This window comes from Salvelinus fontinalis, unplaced genomic scaffold (genome assembly GCF_029448725.1).
Source record: "Salvelinus fontinalis isolate EN_2023a unplaced genomic scaffold, ASM2944872v1 scaffold_0123, whole genome shotgun sequence".
NCBI lineage: Eukaryota > Metazoa > Chordata > Actinopteri > Salmoniformes > Salmonidae > Salvelinus > Salvelinus fontinalis.
This window is the reverse complement of record NW_026600332.1, coordinates 230,001-255,000: the sequence shown is the minus strand read 5'-3', so window position 1 is coordinate 255,000 and position 25,000 is coordinate 230,001. Positions and strand designations below refer to the sequence as shown.

Sequence of the window (25,000 nt, the reverse complement as noted above, 5' to 3'; positions counted from 1 at the left end):
TCAGGTGAGGAGTATACCCAGTACAGTCTCCACAACGTGCACCTGCAGTACCCCTGGGTGATGAGCCTGGCCAAACACCCCCACATCCTACAGGTGGTACAGTCCATCCTGGGCTCTGATGTCATCCTGCTAGACTCACGCTTCATCTGCAAGTACCCAACAACCCCCACACCCCACAACACAGCCACACAGGCAGGAAATGATGCCATCGCTCTGACCAGTGAGGAGGAAGTGAGGTCATCAGAGAAGGACCAACAGAGTGAGACTGGGCTGCCCTTCGTGGCCTGGCACCAGGATATGAGGTGAGTACATTACTAATACTTCTACAGCTACACTACTGTTACAATACTAATACTACTGTCAGTTACAAAGTACCTCAAACATAGTAAAATACTACTACCGTACTGCTACCGCTATCAATACTGCTTCTAGTACTGTCACTACAGCTACTACAGTAGTACTACAATATTACTACTGCTACACCACTACTGCTGCTCCTACTACTACTACTACTACTACTACTACTGCAATACTACAGCTACTACTACCACAATACTACTACAATAATACTAATTCCTGCTGCTACTACTACTATTACTACTACCACAATACTACTCCTACTACTACTACTACCACAATACTACTACAATGCCAGTCCTACTAGTACAGTACTACTACAGTACTACTACTACTATTACTACTACTGCTATCACAATACCTGTCCTACTACTACAGTACCACAGTACCACTACTACTACAGTACTACAGTACTACTACAGTACTGCTACTACTAGAACTACTACACTGCTACTACAGAACTACACTACTACTACTACTACTACAGTACTGCTACTACTAGAACTACTACACTGCTACTACAGTACTACTACTACTACTACAGTACTACTACTACTACTACTACTACTACTACTACTACAGTACCACTACTGCTACTACAGTACTACTACTGCTACTACTACTGCTACTACTGCTACTACTGTTACTACTACTGTTACTACTACTACTACTACAGTACTATATTACTACTACTACTACAGTACTATATTACTACTACTACTACAGTACTACACTACTACTACTACTACTACTACAACTGCTACACTTCTACATGGAGTAAGCGTTTTGAGTAATAACTAGAATTTACTCAGCAGCTGTCTGATTCCTCCAGGTACTGGGGAATAGCTGGGGGTCCAGTCCTGTCTGTGTGGCTGGCTCTAGACGACTCACTGGCAGAAAACGGAGCCTTGAAGGTCATCCCAGGTACTGCAGCTCCCCTGACCACCTAAAACTCACCAAATCATTTAGTTTCCAGAAACGCACAGTTCAGTTCTAATTGGTGCCTGTTATGGGATTTTTATGAATAATGACTAAATGTGGTATACATTTAACGTAAAAATATAACTAACAGAATTATATCCTGTCTGATGAAGAATGCTTGTCCATAAGAAAGAGGGACTGTTGGTAGGCAAGGAACTGTGGCAGACAACTTGTGACCACTGTGGAACTGATATCAGGGATGGAAGTCTCCCCACCCAGGGAGGAGAGATACCTTGGGCTTGTAGTAGATTGTATAACAGGGATGGAAGTCTCCCCACCCAGGGAGGAGAGACCTTGGGCTTGTAGTAGATTGTATAACAGGGATGGAAGTCTCCCCACCCAGGGAGGAGAGACCTTGGGCTTGTAGTAGATTGTATAACAGGGATGGAAGTCTCCCCACCCAGGGAGGAGAGACCTTGGGCTTGTAGTAGATTGTATAACAGGGATGGAAGTCTCCCCACCCAGGGAGGGGGGAGACCTTGGGCTTGTAGTAGATTGTGTTGCAGAATGTGATAAGCAATGTATGCATAGGAGAAGACTTGTGAACTATGTTGCCATTGTTTCTGAGAGGAGGAGGGACGTTTATGACGAAATGTGAGGTATATAGACCAATGCACCGGAAATGATAAGCAGAGCTCTCTAAATAACCATTTCTGACAATTGTAGCTGGGCCTCCGCCTGATTCATTTCAACCAGTTTCCTGCAAATTCTGGGTATCAGGCTGAGTAATCAATTCAATTGGGTTTATGAACACTGAGAACATAATTATCGTGACAGTGCCACAGCTAGATAAATAAATACTTAAATGTCTCCTCAAAATATGTAGCTGCATTTATCCAGGTTCAGTTAATGTTCTGAAAACCTCTCTGTCATTCTAGCATGAAATGACTGCAGTAAATGACTGTAATAAGCTGTTCTTTAATAGACATACAGACGACTACAGTCTGAGTGGTTAGTAAAGTGTTCACTCTCCTCTCCCCTCCTCTCCCCCTCCTCCTCCAGGAAGCCACTGCTCGGGCATGCTGCCCCACCAACTCGCCACCCGCCAAGGAAACATGCTGTCAGTCAACCAGGAGATCCCTGAGGAGCTGGTGCAAACAGACAGCGCTCTACTCTGCCCCCTGCTGGCTGGGCAGATGTCTGTAAGTCACTCAGTCCCACTACTGTTTTTTTTTTTGTCATCACATTTTTTTTTTTAAGAACAACAAATGTCAGCATCCTACTGGACAGTCTGTATTACAGGGAGCTCCCCATCCCAAGACCTACTGGACATTCTGTATTACAGGGAGCTCCCCATCCCAAGTCCTACTGGACATTCTGTATTACCCGGAGCTCCCCATCCCAAGTCCTACTGGACATTCTGTATTACAGGGAGCTCCCAATCCCAAGTCCTACTGGACATTCTGTATTACAGGGAGCTCCCCATCCCAAGTCCTACTGGACATTCTGTATTACAGGGAGCTCCCCATCCCAAGTCCTACTGGACATTCTGTATTACAGGGAGCTCCCCATCCCAAGTCCTACTGGACAGTCTTTATTACAGGGAGCTCCCCATCCCAAGTCCTATTGGACAGTCTGTATTACAGGGAGTTCCCCATCCAAAGTCCTACTGGACATTCTGTATTACAGGGAGCTCCCCATCCCAAGTCCTACTGGACATTCTGTATTACAGGGAGCTCCCCATCCCAAGTCCTACTGGACAGTCTGTATTACAGGGAGCTCCCCATCCCAAGTCCTACTGGACATTCTGTATTACAGGGAGCTCCCCATCCCAAGTCCTACTGGACAGTCTGTATTACAGGGAGCTCCCCATCCCAAGTCCTACTGGGCATTCTGTATTACAGGGAGCTCCCATCCCAAGTCCTACTGGACTTTCTGTATTACAGGGAGCTACCCATCCCAAGTCCTACTGGACATTCTGTATTACAGGGAGCTCCCCATCCCAAGTTCTACTGGACATTCTGTATTACAGGGAGCTCCCATCCCAAGTCCTACTGGACTTTCTGTATTACAGGGAGCTACCCATCCCAAGTCCTACTGGACATTCTGTATTACAGGGAGCTCCCCATCCCAAGTCCTACTGGACATTCTGTATTACAGGGAGCTCCCCATCCCAAGTCCTACTGGACATTCTGTATTACAGGGAGCTACCCATCCCAAGTCCTACTGGACATTCTGTATTACAGGGAGCTCCCCATCCCAAGTCCTACTGGACATTCTGTATTACAGGGAGCTTCCCATCCCAAGTCCTTCTGGACATTCTGTATTACAGGGAGCTCCCCGTCCCAAGTCCTACTGGACAGTCTGTATTACAGAGAGCTTCCCATCCCAACTCCTACTGGACATTCTGTATTACAGGGAGGAGCTCCCCATCCCAAGTCCTACTGGACATTCTGTATTACAGGGAGCTCCCCATCCCAAGTCCTACTGGACATTCTGTATTACCCGGAGCTCCCCATCCCAAGTCCTACTGGACATTCTGTATTACAGGGAGCTTCCCATCCCAAGTCCTACTGGACATTCTGTATTACAGGGAGCTCCCCATCCCAAGTCCTACTGGACATTCTGTATTACAGGGAGCTCCCCATCCCAAGTCCTACTGGACATTCTGTATTACAGGGAGCTTCCCGTCCCAAGTCCTACTGGACATTCTGTATTACAGGGAGCTCCCCATCGTAAGTCCTACTGGACATTCTGTATTACAGGGAGCTCCCCATCCCAAGTCCTACTGGACATTCTGTATTACAGGGAGCTTCCCGTCCCAAGTCCTACTGGACATTCTGTATTACAGGGAGCTCCCCATCGTAAGTCCTACTGGACATTCTGTATTACAGGGAGCTCCCCATCCCAAGTCCTACTGGACAGTCTGTATTACAGGGAGCTTCCCGTCCCAAGTCCTACTGGACATTCTGTATTACAGGGAGCTCCCCATCCCAAGTCCTACTGGACATTCTGTATTACAGGGTGCTCCCCATCCCAAGTCCTACTGGACAGTCTGTATTACAGGGAGCTCCCCATCCCAAGTCCTACTGGACATTCTGTATTACAGGGAGCTCCCCATCCCAAGTCCTACTGGACATTCTGTATTACAGGGAGCTCCCCATCCCAAGTCCTACTGGACATTCTGTATTACAGAGAGCTTCCCATCCCAAGTTCTACTGGACATTCTGTATTACAGGGAGCTCCCCATCCCTAATCCTACTGGACATTCTGTATTACAGGGAGCTCCCCATCCCAAGTCCTACTGGACAGTCTGTATTACAGGGAGCTCCCCATCCCAAGTCCTACTGGACATTCTGTATTACAGGGAGCTCCCCATCCCGAGTCCTACTGGACATTCTGTATTACAGGGAGCTCCCCATCCCAAGTCCTACTGGACATTCTGTATTACAGGGAGCTTCCCGTCCCAAGTCCTACTGGACATTCTGTATTACAGGGAGCTCCCCATCCCAAGTCCTACTGGACATTCTGTATTACAGGGAGCTCCCCATCCCAAGTCCTACTGGACATTCTCTATTACAGGGAGCTCCCATCCCAAGTCCTACTGGACATTCTGTATTACAGGGAGCTCCCCATCCCAAGTCCTACTGGACATGAAGTATTACAGGAAGCTCCCCATCCCAAGTCCTACTGGACATTCTGTTTTACAGGGAGCTCCCCATCCCAAGTCCTACTGGACATTCTGTATTACAGGGAGCTCCCCATCCCAAGTCCTACTGGACATTCTGTATTACAGGGAGCTCCCCATCCCAAGTCCTACTGGACAGTCTGTATTACAGGGAGCTCCCCATCCCAAGTCCTACTGGGCATTCTGTATTACAGGGAGCTCCCATCCCAAGTCCTACTGGACTTTCTGTATTACAGGGAGCTACCCATCCCAAGTCCTACTGGACATTCTGTATTACAGGGAGCTCCCCATCCCAAGTTCTACTGGACATTCTGTATTACAGGGAGCTCCCATCCCAAGTCCTACTGGACTTTCTGTATTACAGGGAGCTACCCATCCCAAGTCCTACTGGACATTCTGTATTACAGGGAGCTCCCCATCCCAAGTCCTACTGGACATTCTGTATTACAGGGAGCTCCCCATCCCAAGTCCTACTGGACATTCTGTATTACAGGGAGCTCCCCATCCCAAGTCCTACTGGACATTCTGTATTACAGGGAGCTCCCCATCCCAAGTCCTACTGGACATGAAGTATTACAGGGAGCTCCCCATCCCAAGTCCTACTGGACATGAAGTATTACAGGAAGCTCCCCATCCCAAGTCCTACTGGACATGAAGTATTACAGGGAGCTTCCCATCCCAAGTCCTACTGGACATGAAGTATTACAGGAAGCTTCCCATCCCAAGTCCTACTGGACATGAAGTATTACAGGAAGCTCCCCATCCCAAGTCCTACTGGACATGAAGTATTACAGGAAGCTTCCCATCCCAAGTCCTACTGGACATGAAGTATTACAGGAAGCTCCCCATCCCAAGTCCTACTGGACATGAAGTATTACAGGAAGCTTCCCATCCTAAGTCCTACTGGACATGAAGTATTACAGGAAGCTCCCCATCCCAAGTCCTACTGGACATGAAGTATTACAGGGAGCTCCCCATCCCAAGTCCTACTGGACATGAAGTATTACAGGAAAATACACTGGGCATTCTCTATTCTTCTACAACTATATTATGTTTCTCACTAATAGTGCTGCACAAATAATAAGAATTAAGTTTCCATTTGGGATTGTGACTTGATGTTGATGTTAACCAATCAGATCCATGATGGGTTCCTGGTCCACGCCAGTGACCCCAACACATCACAGAAGAGACGCTGTGGCTTCGTGATCCGATACGTCCCTACCTGTGCCTACCCTATACAGGTGAGAACTACTGTAGATATGTCTCTACCTGTATCTACCCTATACAGGTGAGAACTACTGTAGATATGTCTCTACCTGTATCTACCCTATACAGGTGAGAACTACTGTAGATATGTCTCTACCTGTATCTACCCTATACAGGTGAGAACTACTGTAGATATGTCTCTACCTGTATCTACCCTATACAGGTGAGTACTACTGTAGATATGTCTCTACCTGTATCTACCCTATACAGGTGAGAACTACTGTAGATATGTCTCTACCTGTGTCTACCCTATACAGGTGAGAACTACTGTAGATATGTCTCTACCTGTATCTACCCTATACAGGTGAGAACTACTGTAGATATGTCTCTACCTGTATCTACCTGTATCTACCCTATACAGGTGAGAACTACTGAAGATATGTCTCTACCTGTATCTACCTGTATCTACCCTATACAGGTGAGAACTACTGTAGATATGTCTCTACCTGTGTCTACCCTATACAGGTGAGAACTACTGTAGATATGTCTCTACCTGTATCTACCTGTATCTACCCTATACAGGTGAGAACTACTGTAGATATGTCTCTACCTGTATCTACCTGTATCTACCCTATACAGGTGAGAACTACTGTAGATATGTCTCTACCTGTATCTACCCTATACAGGTGAGAACTACTGTAGATATGTCTCTACCTGTGTCTACCCTATACAGGTGAGAACTACTGTAGATATGTCTCTACCTGTGTCTACCCTATACAGGTGAGAACTACTGTAGATATGTCCCTACCTGTGCCTACCCTATACAGGTGAGAACTACTGTAGATATGTCTCTACCTGTATCTACTCTATACAGGTGAGAACTACTGTAGATATGTATCTACCTGTGCCTACCCTATACAGGTGAGAACTACTGTAGATATGTCTCTACCTGTATCTACCCTATACAGGTGAGAACTACTGTAGATATGTCTCTACCTGTATCTACTCTATACAGGTGAGAACTACTGTAGATATGTCTCTACCTGTATCTACCCTATACAGGTGAGTACTACTGTAGATATGTCTCTACCTGTATCTACCCTATACAGGTGAGAACTACTGTAGATATGTCTCTACCTGTATCTACCCTATACAGGTGAGAACTACTGTAGATATGTCTCTACCTGTATCTACCCTATACAGGTGAGAACTACTGTAGATATGTCTCTACCTGTATCTACCCTATACAGGTGAGAACTACTGTAGATATGTCTCTACCTGTGTCTACCCTATACAGGTGAGAACTACTGTAGATATGTCCCTACCTGTGCCTACCCTATACAGGTGAGAACTACTGTAGATATGTCTCTACCTGTATCTACCCTATACAGGTGAGAACTACTGTAGATATGTCTCTACCTGTGCCTACCCTATACAGGTGAGAACTACTGTAGATATGTCTCTACCTGTATCTACCCTATACAGGTGAGAACTACTGTAGATATGTCTCTACCTGTATCTACCTGTGTCTACCCTATACAGGTGAGAACTACTGTAGATATGTCTCTACCTGTATCTACCCTATACAGGTGAGAACTACTGTAGATATGTCTCTACCTGTATCTACCCTATACAGGTGAGAACTACTGTAGATATGTCTCTACCTGTATCTACCCTATACAGGTGAGAACTACTGTAGATATGTCTCTACCTGCTCCTTCCCTATACAGGTGAGAACTACTGTAGATACGTCCCTACCTGTATCTACCCTATACAGGTGAGTACTACTGTAGATATGTCTCTACCTGTATCTACCTGTGCCTACCCTATACAGGTGAGAACTACTGTAGATACGTCCCTACCTGTATCTACCCTATACAGGTGAGATCTACTGTAGATATCTCTATCTGTATCTACCCTATACAGGTGAGAACTACTGTAGATATGTCTCTACATGTATCTACCTGTATCTACCTGTATCTAACCTATACAGGTGAGAACTACTGTAGATATGTCTCTACCTGTATCTACCCTATACAGGTGAGAACTACTGTAGATATGTCTCTACCTGTATCTACCCTATACAGGTGAGAACTACTGTAGATATGTCTCTACATGTATCTACCCTATACAGGTGAGAACTACTGTAGATACGTCCCTACCTGTATCTACCCTATACAGGTGAGAACTACTGTAGATATGTCTCTACCTGTGTCTACCCTATACAGGTGAGAACTACTGTAGATATGTCTCTACCTGTATCTACCCTATACAGGTGAGAACTACTGTAGATATGTCTCTACCTGTATCTACCCTATCCTGGTGAGAACTACTGTAGATATGTCTCTACCTGTATCTACCCTATACAGGTGAGAACTACTGTAGATATGTCTCTACCTGTATCTACCCTATACAGGTGAGAACTACTGTAGATATGTCTCCACCTACCCTATACAGGTGAGAACTACTGTAGATATGTCTCTACCTGTATCTACCCTATACAGGTGAGAACTACTGTAGATATGTCTCTACCAGTATCTACCCTATCCTGGTGAGAACTACTGTAGATATGTCCCTACCTGTGCCTACCCTATACAGGTGAGAACTACTGTAGATATGTCCCTACCTGTATCTACCCTATACAGGTGAGAACTACTGTAGATATGTCTCTACCTGTATCTACCCTATACAGGTGAGAACTACTGTAGATATGTCTCTACCTGTGTCTACCCTATACAGGTGAGAACTACTGTAGATATGTCTCTACCTGTGCCTACCCTATACAGGTGAGAACTACTGTAGATATGTCTCTACCTGTATCTACCCTATCCTGGTGAGAACTACTGTAGATATGTCTCTACCTGTGCCTACCCTATACAGGTGAGAACTACTGTAGATATGTCTCTACCTGTATCTACCCTATACAGGTGAGAACTACTGTAGATATGTCTCTACCTGTATCTACCCTATACAGGTGAGAACTACTGTAGATATGTCTCTACCTGTATCTATCCTATCCTGGTGAGAACTACTGTAGATATGTCTCTACCTGTGCCTACCCTATACAGGTGAGAACTACTGTTGATATGTCTCTAGGACTGATGCAGTTCACTGTACCAAATGACCTGCACATTGTGGATCATGTCCAGCATGGACCCCTGTCCAAAGAACAACTACTCAGCAGATATGACGATGTATTCAACATGCCCGTTGAATCAGTGCCTGGGGAGGTACACTTTGAAGTGGATGAGAGCATTACTCCAGTCCAGTGTGCTCCTCGCAATGTGCCTATTGCAATGAAAGTGGCTGTGAAGGCCCAGCTGGACAAGTATGAGGCCGATGGCCACATGACATCTGTGACTGAACCAACTGACTGGATCAGCAATGTGGTCGTAGTGAAAAAAACAGAGAAGCTGAGGGTCTGCATCGACCCAAAGCATCTGAACCAAGCACTGAAACGATCCCACTACATCATGCCCGACACTAGAGGATGTCCTCTATAAGCTTCCCAAGGCCAGGATTTTCACCTTGGTGGATGCCCGAGATGCATTCCTTCAATGCAAGCTGGACGAAGAAAGCAGCTTCATGACTACCTTCTGGACCCCCTGGGGTCGGAAACGCTGGCTCAAGCTCCCGTTTGGTGTCTCAGTGGCGCCTGAGGTATACCAACGCAAGCAGCACGAGTTACTGGCTGGGCTCAAGGGCATTGAACCCATCGCCGATGATATCCTGATCGTAGGCTGTGGTGAAACAGACGAAGAAGCAGAACGCGACCACGATGTGAAGCTCCTGGCACTGATGGAGCGCTGCCGATCAGTTAAGCTTCGTCTTGGCCTGAAGAAGCTGCAGTTCAAGGTGAAAGACGTCCACTTCCATGGCCACATTCTCTCGGCAAAAGGCCTGAAGCCGGACCCAGACAAGGTCCAAGTGATCCTCGACATGCCAAACCCGTCTGATGCAAAAGGAGTACAGCGTCTCATCGGCTTTGCAAACTATCTTGCAAAGTTCATGCCACACCTATCAGCAGTCTGTGAGCTTCTGCGCCGGTTGCTGGACAAAGACACACCATGGCACTGGCTACCCAAGCACGAGGCCGCAGTGCAGGAGATGAAATCTCTGGCTTCATCCATGCCAGTGTTGCGCTACTACGACGTCACGAAGCCTGTCACAATCCAGAGCGACTCTAGCCAAAGGGGACTTGGATGCTGCCTTATGCTGCCTTATGCGTTGCGTTTGCCTCGAGCGCTCACCCCCACCGAACAAAACTATGCACAAATTGAGAAAGAGTGCCTCAGCATCGTCTTCTCCTGCCAGCGATTCCATCACTACTTATATGGTCGAGAGCTGGTCACCGCTGAAACTGACCGTAAACCACTCATTGCCATATTCAGTAAATCTCTCCTCAACGCGCCCAAGAGGCTTCAAAGTATGCTCCTGACTCTGCAAAACTACAGCCTGAAGGTCATTTACAAGCCAGGACCTGAGATGTACATCAGCGACACACTGAGCAGGGCAACAGCACAATGTACAGGTAGAGGCACTGCCTATCAGCGGCAGGCCATCTGTTCGCTACAGCAGGAACAACAAGATGTTCAACAGATCAATCAGGCAGACTACTTAAACGTGACAGATCACCGCCTAGCCCAGATCAGGCAACATACTGACAAGGACGAACACCTACAGTCACTGAAGTCCATGGCTCTCGCAGGTTGGCCATATCTGAAAGAGGAGACACCTTTCACAGTGAGAGAATACTGGACCTTTCGAGATGAGATCAGTGTGCAAAATGGCGTCTTGTTCAGAGGTCAGAAGGTCATTATTCCCAAATCACTACGTCCAGAGATGCTTACCCGCATACACTCCAGTCACGTTGGAGGTGACGCATGCTACCGTCAGGCTCGTGAAACATTATACTGGCCAAACATGCAAGCAGAAATTAAAGACTTTGTCAGCAACTGTACCACATGCAACGAGTACGCTCATGAACAGCAAAAGGAAACCATGATGTCACACGAACTGCCCACAAGGGCCTGGCAAATCATCAGCATGGACTTATTCAGCCACAGACAAAAGGACTATCTTCTCCTCGTTGATCATTACTCTGACTTTTGGGAAATTGAACTGCTCCCTGACTTGTCTGCAGAGACGGTCATAAAGCGCTGCAAGGCGCAGTTTGCAAGGCAAGGTCAGCCTGACAAGGTAATCACGGACAATGGCCCACAATTCACTGCACAGTTCAAGCGTTTCGCCTCAGAATGGGAGTTTGACCACGTGACCTCCTCTCCAAGACACCCAAAAGCAAATGGCAAGGCAGAATCAGCTGTCAAGATTGCAAAAAACCTGTTAAGCAGGGCCTTGCGCGACAGCAACGACCCATGGAAAGCGATCTTACAGTGCAGGAACACACCCACCGAAAACATGGACAGCAGCCCAGCACAACGCCTTCTGTCCAGACGTCTGAAGACTACTATCCCCGTAGCTAACAAGCTACTTGAGCCTTGCGTCATGGTTGGCGTCACGGACAAACTGCGTCACAGAAAGCAGCTCGCTAAGTGCTTCTACGACCGGACTGCTCGAGACCTACCAGAGCTGGAGGTGGGTGAAACTATAAGGATGAAACCGCTGCCGGGAGACCACACAGGACTTTGGAGGCTGGGCACATGCCTACAGAGAGTTGCACCACGTTCTTACCTGGTGGATGTTGGTGGCTCCCTCTATCGTCGCAATCGGGTGGATCTGCGCGTAGCAGAGCAGACAAACCAGAACATGCCATACACTCACCTAGATGAGCTGGATCACAGTCCAGGCCTAAGGGTAAGGGGTGCAGTATTGAGACATGAGCCAACTGAAGGTGAAGCTTCTACCCCACCAAACTCTCCAGCTCGTGGCCCTAATCCTACCCCTGTCAGAGCCAATACTTACTCACGGGTGGGTCGGCTGTGCAAGCCACCGGACAGGCTTACTCTGTAAGCAAGAGACTTAACTTGTTGTCTGTTAATTAAAAAAGAAATAAAAAAGGAAGATGACAGCTGAAGTAAAAAGAAAATGTCATGCTTTTCAATTGTTATGACTTGACTGTTAAGAACTCAATGTTATGCCGTTATGTTTACACTTTCTATTGAAAAGGATGATGTTACGGAGTCTAGTTGATAGGTAATCGACTAGTTGGACTGTTCCCCAGACTCCAGGCGTAGGGATTTGTACAATGCTTAACAAGGCTATTGAACTTAACATTGGTGTCTGTCTTTATTCCTTAATCCAACTTATCATACAGAAACAGTTATCTGTCTAATTGGAGGCCTGTTCCCTTATTATGCCTTTGGAAAGAGATGGAAACTCAATTCCAGTGCTTTTGCAGAGATCAGACTCAATGAATAGGTGACCGCTGGGTTTCTCTCTCTCTCTCTGCAGGACCCAGACCGCCCCAGACGTTTCCATGCTACAGTGATGGCCAGTGGATCAGACCAGTTCAGTCACTTCTCCACCTAGCTATGATGAGCCTTACACCACAACTCCAACCATATCCATACCGATCGCATTATTGTATTACTGTCTGCTACTTAGAGGATCCTAATGATGCTGTGTTCACCTTGATGACTTACTGCTGTGTTCACCTTGATGACTTACTGCTGTGGTCACCTTGATGACTTACTGCTGTGGTCACCTTGATGACTTACTGCTGTGGTCACCTTGATGACTTACTGCTGTGTTCACCTTGATGACTTACTGCTGTGGTCACCTTGATGACTTACTGCTGTGGTCACCTTGATGACTTACTGCTGTGGTCACCTTGATGACTTACTGCTGTGGTCACCTTGATGACTTACTGCTGTGGTCACCTTGATGACTTACTGCTGTGGTCACCTTGATGACTTACTGCTGTGGTCACCTTGATGACTTACTGCTGTGGTCACCTTGATGACTTACTGCTGTGGTCACCTTGATGACTTACTGCTGTGGTCACCTTGATGACTTACTGCTGTGGTCACCTTGATGACTTACTGCTGTGTTGATGACTTACTGCTGTGGTCACCTTGATGACTTACTGCTGTGGTCACCTTGATGACTTACTGCTGTGGTCACCTTGATGACTTACTGCTGTGGTCACCTTGATGACTTACTGCTGTGGTCACCTTGATGACTTACTGCTGTGGTCACCTTGATGACTTACTGCTGTGGTCACCTTGATGACTTACTGCTGTGGTCACCTTGATGACTTACTGCTGTGGTCACCTTGATGACTTACTGCTGTGGTCACCTTGATGACTTACTGCTGTGGTCACCTTGATGACTTACTGCTGTGGTCACCTTGATGACTTACTGCTGTGGTCACCTTGATGACTTACTGCTGTGGTCACCTTGATGACTTACTGCTGTGCCGCCACTATTTCACTTTTTCTTACTTGTGAATTTATACAGTGAGCTCCAACAGTATTGGTACAGTGACACGTTTTGTTGTTTTGGCTCTGTAGTCCAGCACATATATGAAATGTTAACCTCCCCTGTTATTGTAATGGTGAGAGATTAGCATGTCTTGATATGAAATGCTAACCTCCCCTGTTATTGTAATGGTGAGAGGTTAGCATGTCTTGGGGATTTAAAATGCTAACCTCCCCTGTTATTGTAATGGTGAGAGGTTAGCATGTCTTGGGGATTTAAAATGCTAACCTCCCCTGTTATTGTAATGGTGAGAGGTTAGCATGTCTTGGGGATTTAAAATGCTAACCTCCCCTGTTATTGTAATGGTGAGAGGTTAGCATGTCTTGGGGATATAAAATAATAACCTCTCCTGTTATTGTAATGGTGAGAGGTTAGCATGTCTTGGGGATATGAAATGCTAACCTCTCCTGTTATTGTAATGGTGAGAGGTTGGCATGTCTTGGGGATATAAAATGCTAACCTCCCCTGTTATTGTAATGGTGAGAGGTTAGCATGTCTTGGGGATATAAAATGATAACCTCTCCTGTTATTGTAATGGTGAGAGGTTAGCATGTCTTGGGGATATAAAATGATAACCTCTCCTGTTATTGTAATGGTGAGAGATTAGCATGTCTTGGGGATATGATATAAAATGCTAATCTCTCCTGTTATTGTAATGGTGAGGGGTTAGCATGTCTTGGGGGTATGATATAAAATGCTAACCTCCCCTGTTATTGTAATGGTGAGAGGTTAGCATGTCTTGGGGATACGATATAAAATGCTAACCTCCCCTGTCATTGTAATGGTGAGAGGTTAGCATGACTTGGGGATATGATATAAAATGCTAATCTCTCCTGTTATTGTAATGGTGAGAGGTTAGCATGACTTAGGGATATAAAATGCTAACCTCCCCTGTTATTGTAATGGTGAGAGGTTAGCATGTCTTGGGGATATGATATAAAATGCTAATCTCTCCTGTTATTGTAATGGTGAGAGGTTAGCATGTCTTGGGGATATGAAATGCTAACCTCCCCCGTTATTGTAATGGTGAGAGGTTAGCATGTCTTGGGGGTATGATATAAAATGCTAACCTCCCCTGTTATTTTAATGGTGAGAGGTTAGCATGTTTTCGGGTCATGATGTGTGCATCTAACTTTCCCCCTCATCATCCCCCTCACCAGAACGGCCCGTAGGGCAGGAGTCCATCTCCTGTTTCTGTACAGTGAACCAGAACGGCCCATAGGGCAGGAGTCCATCTCCTGTTTCTGTAGAGTGAACCTGAACGGCCCATAGGGCAGGAGTCCATCTCCTGTTTCTGTACAGTGAACCAGAACGGCCCATAGGGCAGGAGTCCATCTCCTGTTTCTGTAGAGTGAACCAGAACGGCCCTTAGGGCAGGAGTCCATCTCCTGTTTCTGTACAGTGAACCAGAACGGCCCTTAGGGCAGGAGTCCATCTCCTGTTTCTGTACAGTGAACCAGAACGGCCCATAGGGCAGGAGACCACTCTGAAGCTGACCTGAGCTGACCTGTTATTTTGGAGGACAAATGACATGCTGTATGAACATGTAAACTAATGTATCTAGGACATCATGCTATATTAGATCTTAATGTGTCTTCTTGTGATTTACGTGTTGAATAAACCATCTCACTATACACTGGCATCTCTGTGGAACTTGGTGGGCCTTACTTTGTAAGTCACAACAAACTATTTTTCACTTGTAAAAAATTCCTGGATTGGGATTTAACCAGTTGAATGAAATGGCAAAATGTAGATATCCGCCTAAATAACATACCCAAACATCTTTATTTTCCATGAGTAGGATACAAACAATAACGGGTAATGCTGCATAGCCTTAGAAAGGTCTGGAAATTCACTTACTGATAAAAAATAGTTAGAAATTACTGATGTACATTGTACAAATATTATGGAAATCATAGATCTTTTCAGATAGGGCTTGAAATGAAGGAAATTATTTCTAAATATTGTAACGATGAAATAATAAACAACTTACTAAAGTTTTCACATTAATTTTAACTAAAATAAATATGATCAAACTTAGTGACAGTTCAATATAAGCGCCCAACAAATTCTTCCGTGTTAAATCAATCCCGAGTGGCGCAGCGGTCTAAGGCACTGCAAGAGGCGTCACTACAGTCCCTGGTTTGAATCCAGGCTGTATCACATCCGGACGTGATTGGGAGTCCCAGAGGGCGGCGCACAATTGGCCCAGCGTCGTCCGGGTTTGGCCGGTGTAGGCCGTCATTGTAAATAAGAATGTGTTCTTACCTGACTCGCCGAGTTAAATAAAGGTTTCACATCAACACTAACAGTGTCATTGGGCCAGTGTCTATACGGGTCCAAACTTTTGAGTGTTAAATTAACACTGTACTCAGTGCTGATGCTGTTACACTTTGTCAGTGTTATGCAATAACACCTCATATAGTAGTTTTAACCAGGAAGTGTTTATAGTTGACACCAATGGTGTTATGCAATAAGACCTCATGTAGTAGTTTAACCAGGAAGTGTTTATAGTTGACACCAATGGTGTTATGCAATAACAACTCATATAGTAGTTTTAACCACTACACCAAGAGGTCTGTATTTCTTGACAAGGTCAATGTTGGGTTAAGGACAAACTACACTTACAAGTCTTCATTGCTACATGCTCTTATGTAAACATTTAAAACATCAGACCTGGCAGCAGACATTATCTAACTGTAATTAGCGCAAGTATAGACCAGTTAAATTGTTACAACACTGCCTCTCACGGGTGGCCAAAAATAACAATTTGAAAAGCCACGCCCCCAATAAGGCACACCTCCAGGATAATTTCCCGGTGTGCCTTTTCCAGTGAATTGTAGCATTACCATTGATCTGTATGTGTCAGTGATAGAGACATGGATGTTGGATTTCCTAATGTTCAGTCCTGTGGACTTCACCAAGGGACTTCCTAATGTAGGCAAATGTTACCAATAAAAAGTAACCCTTGATGACAATACATCACATACACTGAGTAGACAAAATATTAAGAACACCTGCTCTTTCCATGACAAATCAAATCAAAGCACATTTTATTTGTCACATACACATGGTTAGCAGATGTTAATGAGTGTGTAGTGTGTCAATCCTTGTTCTTCTAGTTCCGACAGTGTAGTAATATCTCACTAGTAACTTAACAATTCCACAACTCCTACCTTATACACACAAATGTAAGGGGATGGAATAAGAATATGTACATATAAATATATGAACGAACGGCATAGGCAAGATGCAGTAGATGGTATAGAGTATACAGTATATACATATACAATATATTAAGTGGCATTGTTTAAAGTGGGTAGTGATACATTTTATGATCTATTTCCATCAATTCCCATTATTAAAGTGGCTGGAGTTGAGTCAGTATGTTGGCAGTGGCCACTAAATGTTAGTGGTGGCTGTTTAACAGTCTGATGGCCTTGAGATAGAAGCTGTTTTTCAGTCTCTCGGTTCCTGCTTTGATGCACCTGTACTGACCTCACCTTCTGGATGATAGTGGGGTGAACAGGCAGTGGCTCGGGTGGTTGTTGTCCTTGATGATCTTTATGGCCTTCCTGTGACATCGGGTGGTGTAGGTGTCCTGGAGGGCAGGTAGTTTGTCCCCAGTGATGCGTTGTGCAGACCTCACTACCCTCTGGGGAGCCTTACGGTTGTGGGCGGAGCAGTTGCCGTACCAGGCGGTGATACAGCCCGACAGGATGCTCTCGATTGTGCATCTGTAGAAGTTTGTGAGTGTTTTAGGTGAAGCCGAATTTCTTCAGCCTCCTGAGGTTGAAGAGGTGCTGTTGCGCCTTCTTCACCACTCTGTATGTGGGTGGACCAATTCAGTTTGTCTGTGATGTGTACACCAAGGAACTTAAAACTTTCCACCTACTCCACTATTGTCCCGTCGATGTGGATAGGGGGGTGTTCCCTCTGCTGTTTCCTGAAGTCCACAATCATCTCCTTTGTTTTGTTGACGTTGAGTGAGAGGTTATTTTCCTGACACCACACTCCGAGGGCCCTCACCTCCTCCTTGACGGCTGTCATTGTCGTAGGTAATCAATCCTACAACTGTCGTGTCGTCTGCAAACTTGATGATTGAGTTGGAGGCGTGCATGGCCACGCAGTCGTGAGTGAACAGGGAGTACAGGAGAGGGCTGAGAACGCACCCTTGTGGGGCCCCAGTGTTGAGGATCAGTGGGGTGGAGATGTTGTTTCCTACCTTCACCACCTGGGGGCAGCCTGTCAGAAAGTCCATGAAAGAGTTGCACAGGGCTGGACGGACGTAGTATAACTATTTGTTCAGCACTTTTGAAATGTATAGGGACAGAATTCAGAACATGGGCCGTTCTTACAGTGTTCTCCCTGTACACCAAGTCAGAACCGTAGGATAAATAAAGGGGGCATTTAAACAGACAATGAAAGCTCTTACAATATTCAACGATGACATTTCTCTAAAACAGGCTATAGGCTACATGTGCACCACCAAGTTAGAACAGTATTTGACATTAAGAGGGGTAAATAGACTAAATTATTAACTGTGAAGGGTTAATGCCACAAGGTCAATGTTAGGCTTGCACAGATCGGGAGGACCTTAGGATTGTTCCTGAGGTGAAATTGTGCTTCTAACCTTAACGGTTCTCTCTCTGGCTCCCAAAAGCAAAGAAAATTGATATTGAGGTCAAAGGGTCATTTGACCTCAGTGAGGCACATTGAACACCGTTTAATTTGACACGTCAAATAACACAATTCTATTATAGAATGTTGTGTGTGCTGAATTTGCACGTGCCAGGCGCCACCACTACTATCAGAAGCACTGTCAAAGCTGTACAGAAAAAGTTGGCAAACAAGCACACACCGGCCACAGACGATGTGTTTGCAGTAACGTGTTGGTGAAAATAGACCAAATGATTAGGGTGAGGCACACGGGCTACTAATAGCTTACTACACTACATTTAGTGTTAGAGCCGAAGTGGACATATTTGTATAAAAGACAGAACATATTGAGCTCCATGTACATTTATGTAAATATATTAAATATTGATGTATATGGTGACATATTAGGTACCTTTAAAATGTATATTTACCTGATTGAGATGTATTCATTTGTTGTTAGTGTAACTTAGTGTTTGGCCCCCCCTCTTGCCCATTCATTGTACTGTGTTAAGTGTATTAGGATAAAGGCAGGAAGTTGGTTCTTCGTGGGGAGGAGTCCTTGCTAGATGCGGGAGCGGTATAGTTTTTTGACCATACAGACATACAGACATACAGACAGACAGACAGACAGACAGACAGACATACAGACATACAGACAGACAGACAGACATACAGATCATATTATGTATTTTCCATATCAAGTAATCTATGCTTTAAGTTGATTGGAGAATAATTTCCTTGTTAGATATAAGAAGAATAAACATTTTTGTAGCACCATATCCCTGGAAGTCATTGAATGTTTGGCCGTTTGGAAACGTTGAGTGTGGACTGTATGCGTACGAAACAACCCTGCTTCAGGCTTGGGCAGTGGCTACGGTCAAGAGGAAAAGAAGCCACTACACCTATAGAGACCAGACCTATAGAGACCAGACCTATAGAGACCAGACCGTTAGAGACCAGACCTATAGAGACAACCCTGCTTCAGGCTTGGGCAGTGGCTACGGTCAAGAGGAAAGGAAGCTTACTATTACTTTCTTAGCTACAGTATACATATCTCCCTGGCATATTACATCATTTATGCAGCATCATGAAATACATTCTGGACTCACCTTGTGAAGGTGGTGCAACGGTCCCTTGTGGGCAAATGTTGTCATGAGACTTTGTCATCAAAAGTCTGTCATTCTGTGGATTTCTGGAAGTCGGGAGAAACTCCCAGCCACTCCATTGAACAGCAGGCGTGAGTGGTTGTTTTGCAGCGCTGGCAGTTAGCCACCGATTCCTTCCAAACCACTCATTGTTGAATTTGTGATTTCCAACTTGTTGTGTAATCTTTATGTCCAATGGCCGATGAGCACCGGTGCGTTTTATCTATAATTCATCTTTATTATTTCTCTTCATGTGACAAGGATTAAAAAGGATTTGCTAGTTGAATGTCAACTTGATTCATGATGATGACTGCCAGCTAAGATTTTGAAACTAAGATGGGTCCAATCAAAGGTAAGGTAGATATAATGTGATTTGATGTCATTTTATCTGTGGCCAATGACCTTCTTGGAAGGGTACTTGTAATATAACTCTATGGCAAGACCCAAAGGGCTGAAATTTTGGATGTCCACCCTTACTAATAACTTAAACTTGGCGATGACGTAGTGTCCCTGTGAGTGACAGAAAACTGAGCCAATCACGGCGCAACGCTACGTATTTTCTGCTGGCTCGCCCCGCCTCCACAGAGAGCACTGAGCCAGGCTCGCCCCACCTCCACAGAGAGCACTGAGCCAGGCTGCCCCACCACCACAGAGAGCACTGAGCCAGGCTGCCCCACCACCACAGAGAGCACTGAGCCAGGCTGCCCCGCCACCACAGAGAGCACTGAGCCAGGCTGCCCCGCCACAGAGAGCACTGAGCCAGGCTGCCCCACCACAGAGAGCACTGAGCCAGGCTGCCCCACCACAGAGAGCACTGAGCCAGGCTGCCCCACCACAGAGAGCACTGAGCCAGGCTGCCCCGCCTCCACAGAGAGCACTGAGCTAGGCTGCCCCACCACCACAGAGAGCACTGAGCTAGTCTGCCCCACCTCCACAGAGAGCACTGAGCTAGGCTGCCCCGCCACCAGGAGAGCACTGAGCCAGGCTGCCCCGCCTCCACAGAGAGCACTGAGCCAGGCTGCCCCACCACCACAGAGAGCACTGAGCCAGGCTGCCCCACCACCACAGAGAGCACTGAGCCAGGCTGCCCCACCACCACAGAGAGCACTGAGCCAGGCTGCCCCACCACCACAGAGAGCACTGAGCCAGGCTGCCCCACCACAGAGAGCACTGAGCCAGGCTGCCCCACCACAGAGAGCACTGAGCCAGGCTGCCCCACCACAGAGAGCACTGAGCCAGGCTGCCCCGCCTCCACAGAGAGCACTGAGCTAGGCTGCCCCACCACCACAGAGAGCACTGAGCTAGTCTGCCCCACCTCCACAGAGAGCACTGAGCTAGGCTGCCCCGCCACCAGGAGAGCACTGAGCCAGGCTGCCCCGCCTCCACAGAGAGCACTGAGCCAGTCTGCCCCGCCTCCACAGAGAGCACTGAGCCAGGCTGAAACACCACCACAGAGAGCACTGAGCCAGGCTGCCCCACCTCCACAGAGAGCACTGAGCCAGGCTGCCCCGCCACCAGGAGAGCACTGAGCCAGGCTGCCCCGCCTCCACAGAGAGCACTGAGCCAGTCTGCCCCGCCTCCACAGAGAGCACTGAGCCAGGCTGAAACACCACCACAGAGAGCACTGAGCCAGGCTGCCCCACCTCCACAGAGAGCACTGAGCCAGGCTGCCCCATCACAGAGAGCACTGAGCTAGGCTGCCCCGCCTCCACAGAGAGCACTGAGCCAGGCTGCCCCACTTCCACAGAGAGCACTGAGCCAGGATGCCCCACCTCCACAGAGAGCACTGAGCCAGGCTGCCCCACCTCCACAGAGAGCACTGAGCCAGGCTGCCCCACCTCCACAGAGAGCACTGAGCCAGGCTGCCCCGCCTCCACAGAGAGCACTGAGCCAGTCTGCCCCTCCTCCACAGAGAGCACTGAGCCAGGCTGAAACACCACCACAGAGAGCACTGAGCCAGGCTGCCCCACCTCCACAGAGAGCACTGAGCCAGGCTGCCCCATCACAGAGAGCACTGAGCTAGGCTGCCCCGCCTCCACAGAGAGCACTGAGCCAGGCTGCCCCGCCTCCACAGAGAGCACTGAGCCAGGCTGCCCCACCTCCACAGAGAGCACTGAGCCAGGCTGCCCCGCCTCCACAGAGAGCACTGAGCCAGGCTGCCCCACCTCCACAGAGAGCACTGAGCCAGGCTGCCCCACCTCCACAGAGAGCACTGAGCCAGGCTGCCCCACTTCCACAGAGAGCACTGAGCCAGGATGCCCCACCTCCACAGAGAGCACTGAGCCAGGCTGCCCCACCTCCACAGAGAGCACTGAGCCAGGCTGCCCCACCTCCACAGAGAGCATTGAGCCAGGCTGCCCCGCCTCCACAGAGAGCACTGAGCCAGGCCGCCCCGCCTCCACAGAGAGCACTGAGCCAGGCTGTCCCGCCACCACAGAGAGCACTGAGCCAGGCTGCCCCACCACCACAGAGAGCACTGAGCCAGGCTGCCCCGCCTCCACAGAGAGCACTGAGCCAGGCTGCCCCACCTCCACAGAGAGCACTGAGCCAGGCTGCCCCACCTCCACAGAGAGCACTGAGCCAGGCTGCCCCGCCTCCACAGAGAGCACTGAGCCAGGCTGCCCCGCCACCACAGAGAGCACTGAGCCAGGCTGCCCCACCTCCACAGAGAGCACTGAGCCAGGCTGCCCCGCCTCCACAGAGAGCACTGAGCCAGGCTGCCCCGCCTCCACAGAGAGCACTGAGCCAGGCTGCCCCACCTCCACAGAGAGCACTGAGCCAGGCTGCCCCACCTCCACAGAGAGCACTGAGCCAGGCTGCCCCGCCTCCACAGAGAGCACTGAGCCAGGCTGCCCCGCCTCCACAGAGAGCACTGAGCCAGGCTGCCCCGCCACCACAGAGAGCACTAAGCCAGGATGCCCCGCCTCCACAGAGAGCACTGAGCCAGGCTGCCCCACCAACACAGAGAGCACTGAGCCAGGCTGCCCCACCTCCACAGAGAGCACTGAGCCAGGCTGCCCCACCTCCACAGAGAGCACTGAGCCAGGCTGCCCCGCCTCCACAGAGAGCACTGAGCCAGGCTGCCCCACCACCACAGAGAGCACTGAGCCAGGCTGCCCCACCTCCACAGAGAGCACTGAGCCAGGCTGCCCCGCCTCCACAGAGAGCACTGAGCCAGACTGCCCCGCCTCCACAGAGAGCACTGAGCCAGGCTGCCCCACCACCACAGAGAGCACTGAGCCAGGCTGCCCCGCCTCCACAGAGAGCACTGAGCCAGGCTGCCCCGCCACCACAGAGAGCACTGAGCCAGGCTGAAACACCTGCATTTTGGAGCTGCCTTCCTTAAGAAACAAAGAGACCATGTGTGTATGCAGCTTTATTCACTGAATGATTTATATATATGTTTTACTTTGTTTGCAAACTGAAATCTCTGACTTCATTGAGTTCAAGACAACTGGCAACTTTTTGAACAGTCATCCATCTCTGGAACTCGGGCCTCTTTATAAAGCGTTGACTTTCTGACCTGAAGATCACTGACGTCATTATTTTATGTCATATTTTTCCCAGAGTTCCAAGTTGTCTTGAAAGCACCCTCAAACTCATGGTACCCTTCACCAGCTCATATCTCTGTGAAGCTGGATTCAGAGCTCTCGTCTGTATTAAAACCAAACATCCATCCAGGTTGGATGTGACAGAAGTGACGAGGTGCTCACTGTCGACCACGACCCCCTGACTTTGAGAAGCTCCGACGCGACATGCATTAATCTGCTAAATTGTAATTACTCGATTTATTGCCTACCTCATGCCTTTTGCACACATTGTATATAGATTCTCTTTTTTCTACCATGTTATTGACTTGTTTATTGTTTACTCCATGTGTAACTCTGTGTTGTTGTCTGTTCACACTGCTATGCTTTATCTTGGCCAGGTATCAGTTGCAAATGAGAACTTGTTCTCAACTAGCCTACCTGGTTAAATAAAGGTGAAATAAAAAATAAAAATAAAATAAATTAAGCCACACCCATCTCATTAGCGGTGGTGAGTTGAGACATTATGTCAGACTAGTTTGTGATTGACGGTCATAGCCCCACATTAAAAGTATGTGATGGTGAGTTGAGAATACAATCAGAAATACTGTTAGAATGTTTTACAATTGACTGTTGTGGTCCCAAATAAAAAAGTAAACATTGGCTGTCAACTACATATTTTTTTTCAGTGCTCTCTGTGGTGGTGGGGCAGTTAGGACAACCACCCAGAGTTAGGACAACCACCCAGAGTTAGGACAACCACCCAGAGTTAGAATATCCACCCAGAGTTAGGACAACCACCCAGAGTTAGGACAACCACCCAGAGTTAGGACATCCACCCAGAGTTAGGACACCCACCCAGAGTTAGGACAACCACCCAGAGTTAGAATACCCACCCAGAGTTAGAATACCCACCCAGAGTTAGGACAACCACCCAGAGTTAGGACAACCACCCAGAGTTAGGACATCCACCCAGAGTTAGGACACCCACCCAGAGTTAGGACAACCACCCAGAGTTAGGACAACCACCCAGAGTTAGGACATCCACCCAGAGTTAGGACATCCACCCAGAGTTAGGACAACCACCCAGAGTTAGGACAACCACCCAGAGTTAGGACAACCACCCAGAGTTAGAATATCCACCCAGAGTTAAGATACCCACCCAGAGTTAGAATACCCACCCAGAGTTAGGACAACCACCCAGAGTTAGAATACCCACCCAGAGTTAAGATACCCACCCAGAGTTAGAATACCCACCCAGAGTTAGGACACCCACCCAGAGTTAGAATACCCACCCAGAGTTAGAATATCCACCCAGAGTTAGAATACCCACCCAGAGTTAGAATATCCACCCAGAGTTAGAATACCCACCCAGAGTTAGAATACCCACCCAGAGGACAACCACCCAGAGTTAGGATACCCACCCAGAGTTAGGATACCCACCCAGAGTTAGAATATCCTCCCAGAGTTAGAATACCCACCCAGAGGACAACCACCCAGAGTTAGAATATCCACCCAGAGTTAGAATACCCACCCAGAGTTAGAATATCCTCCCAGAGTTAGAATACCCACCCAGAGGACAACCACCCAGAGTTAGAATACCCACCCAGAGGACAACCACCCAGAGTTAGGATACCCACCCAGAGTTAGAACAACCACCCAGAGTTAGGACAACCACCCAGAGTTAGAATATCCACCCAGAGTTAGGATACCCACCCAGAGTTAGAATACCCTCCCAGAGTTAGGATATCCACCCAGAGTTAGAATACCCTCCCAGAGTTAGGATATCCATCCAGAGTTAGAATACCCTCCCAGAGTTAGGATATCCACCCAGAGTTAGAATACCCTCCCAGAGTTAGGATATCCACCCAGAGTTAGAATATCCACCCAGAGTTAGGATATCCACCCAGAGTTAGAATATCCACCCAGAGTTAGGACAACCACCCAGAGTTAGAATATCCACCCAGATTTAGGACAACCACCCAGAGTCAGGACAACCACCCAGAGTTAGGACATCCACCCAGAGTTAGAATATCCACCCAGAGTTAGGACAACCA

The 25,000-nt window shown here is 47.6% G+C and overlaps 1 protein-coding gene across 1 annotated transcript in view; it reads left to right on the top strand.

The window, feature by feature from the left end:
• The window catches only part of zgc:174917 (uncharacterized protein LOC565650 homolog), a 15,806-nt gene extending 2,759 nt beyond the window's left edge, over positions 1–13,047 (top strand). The window contains exons 2-6 of the mRNA XM_055912000.1: positions 5–302; positions 1,190–1,281; positions 2,341–2,480; positions 6,103–6,207; positions 12,584–13,047. Coding sequence (XP_055767975.1) covers positions 5–302; positions 1,190–1,281; positions 2,341–2,480; positions 6,103–6,207; positions 12,584–12,661 — 713 coding nt within the window. The 3' untranslated portion in view covers positions 12,662–13,047. The remainder of the gene's footprint in view (positions 1–4; positions 303–1,189; positions 1,282–2,340; positions 2,481–6,102; positions 6,208–12,583) is intronic.
• The last annotated feature ends 11,953 nt before the right edge of the window (positions 13,048–25,000 follow it).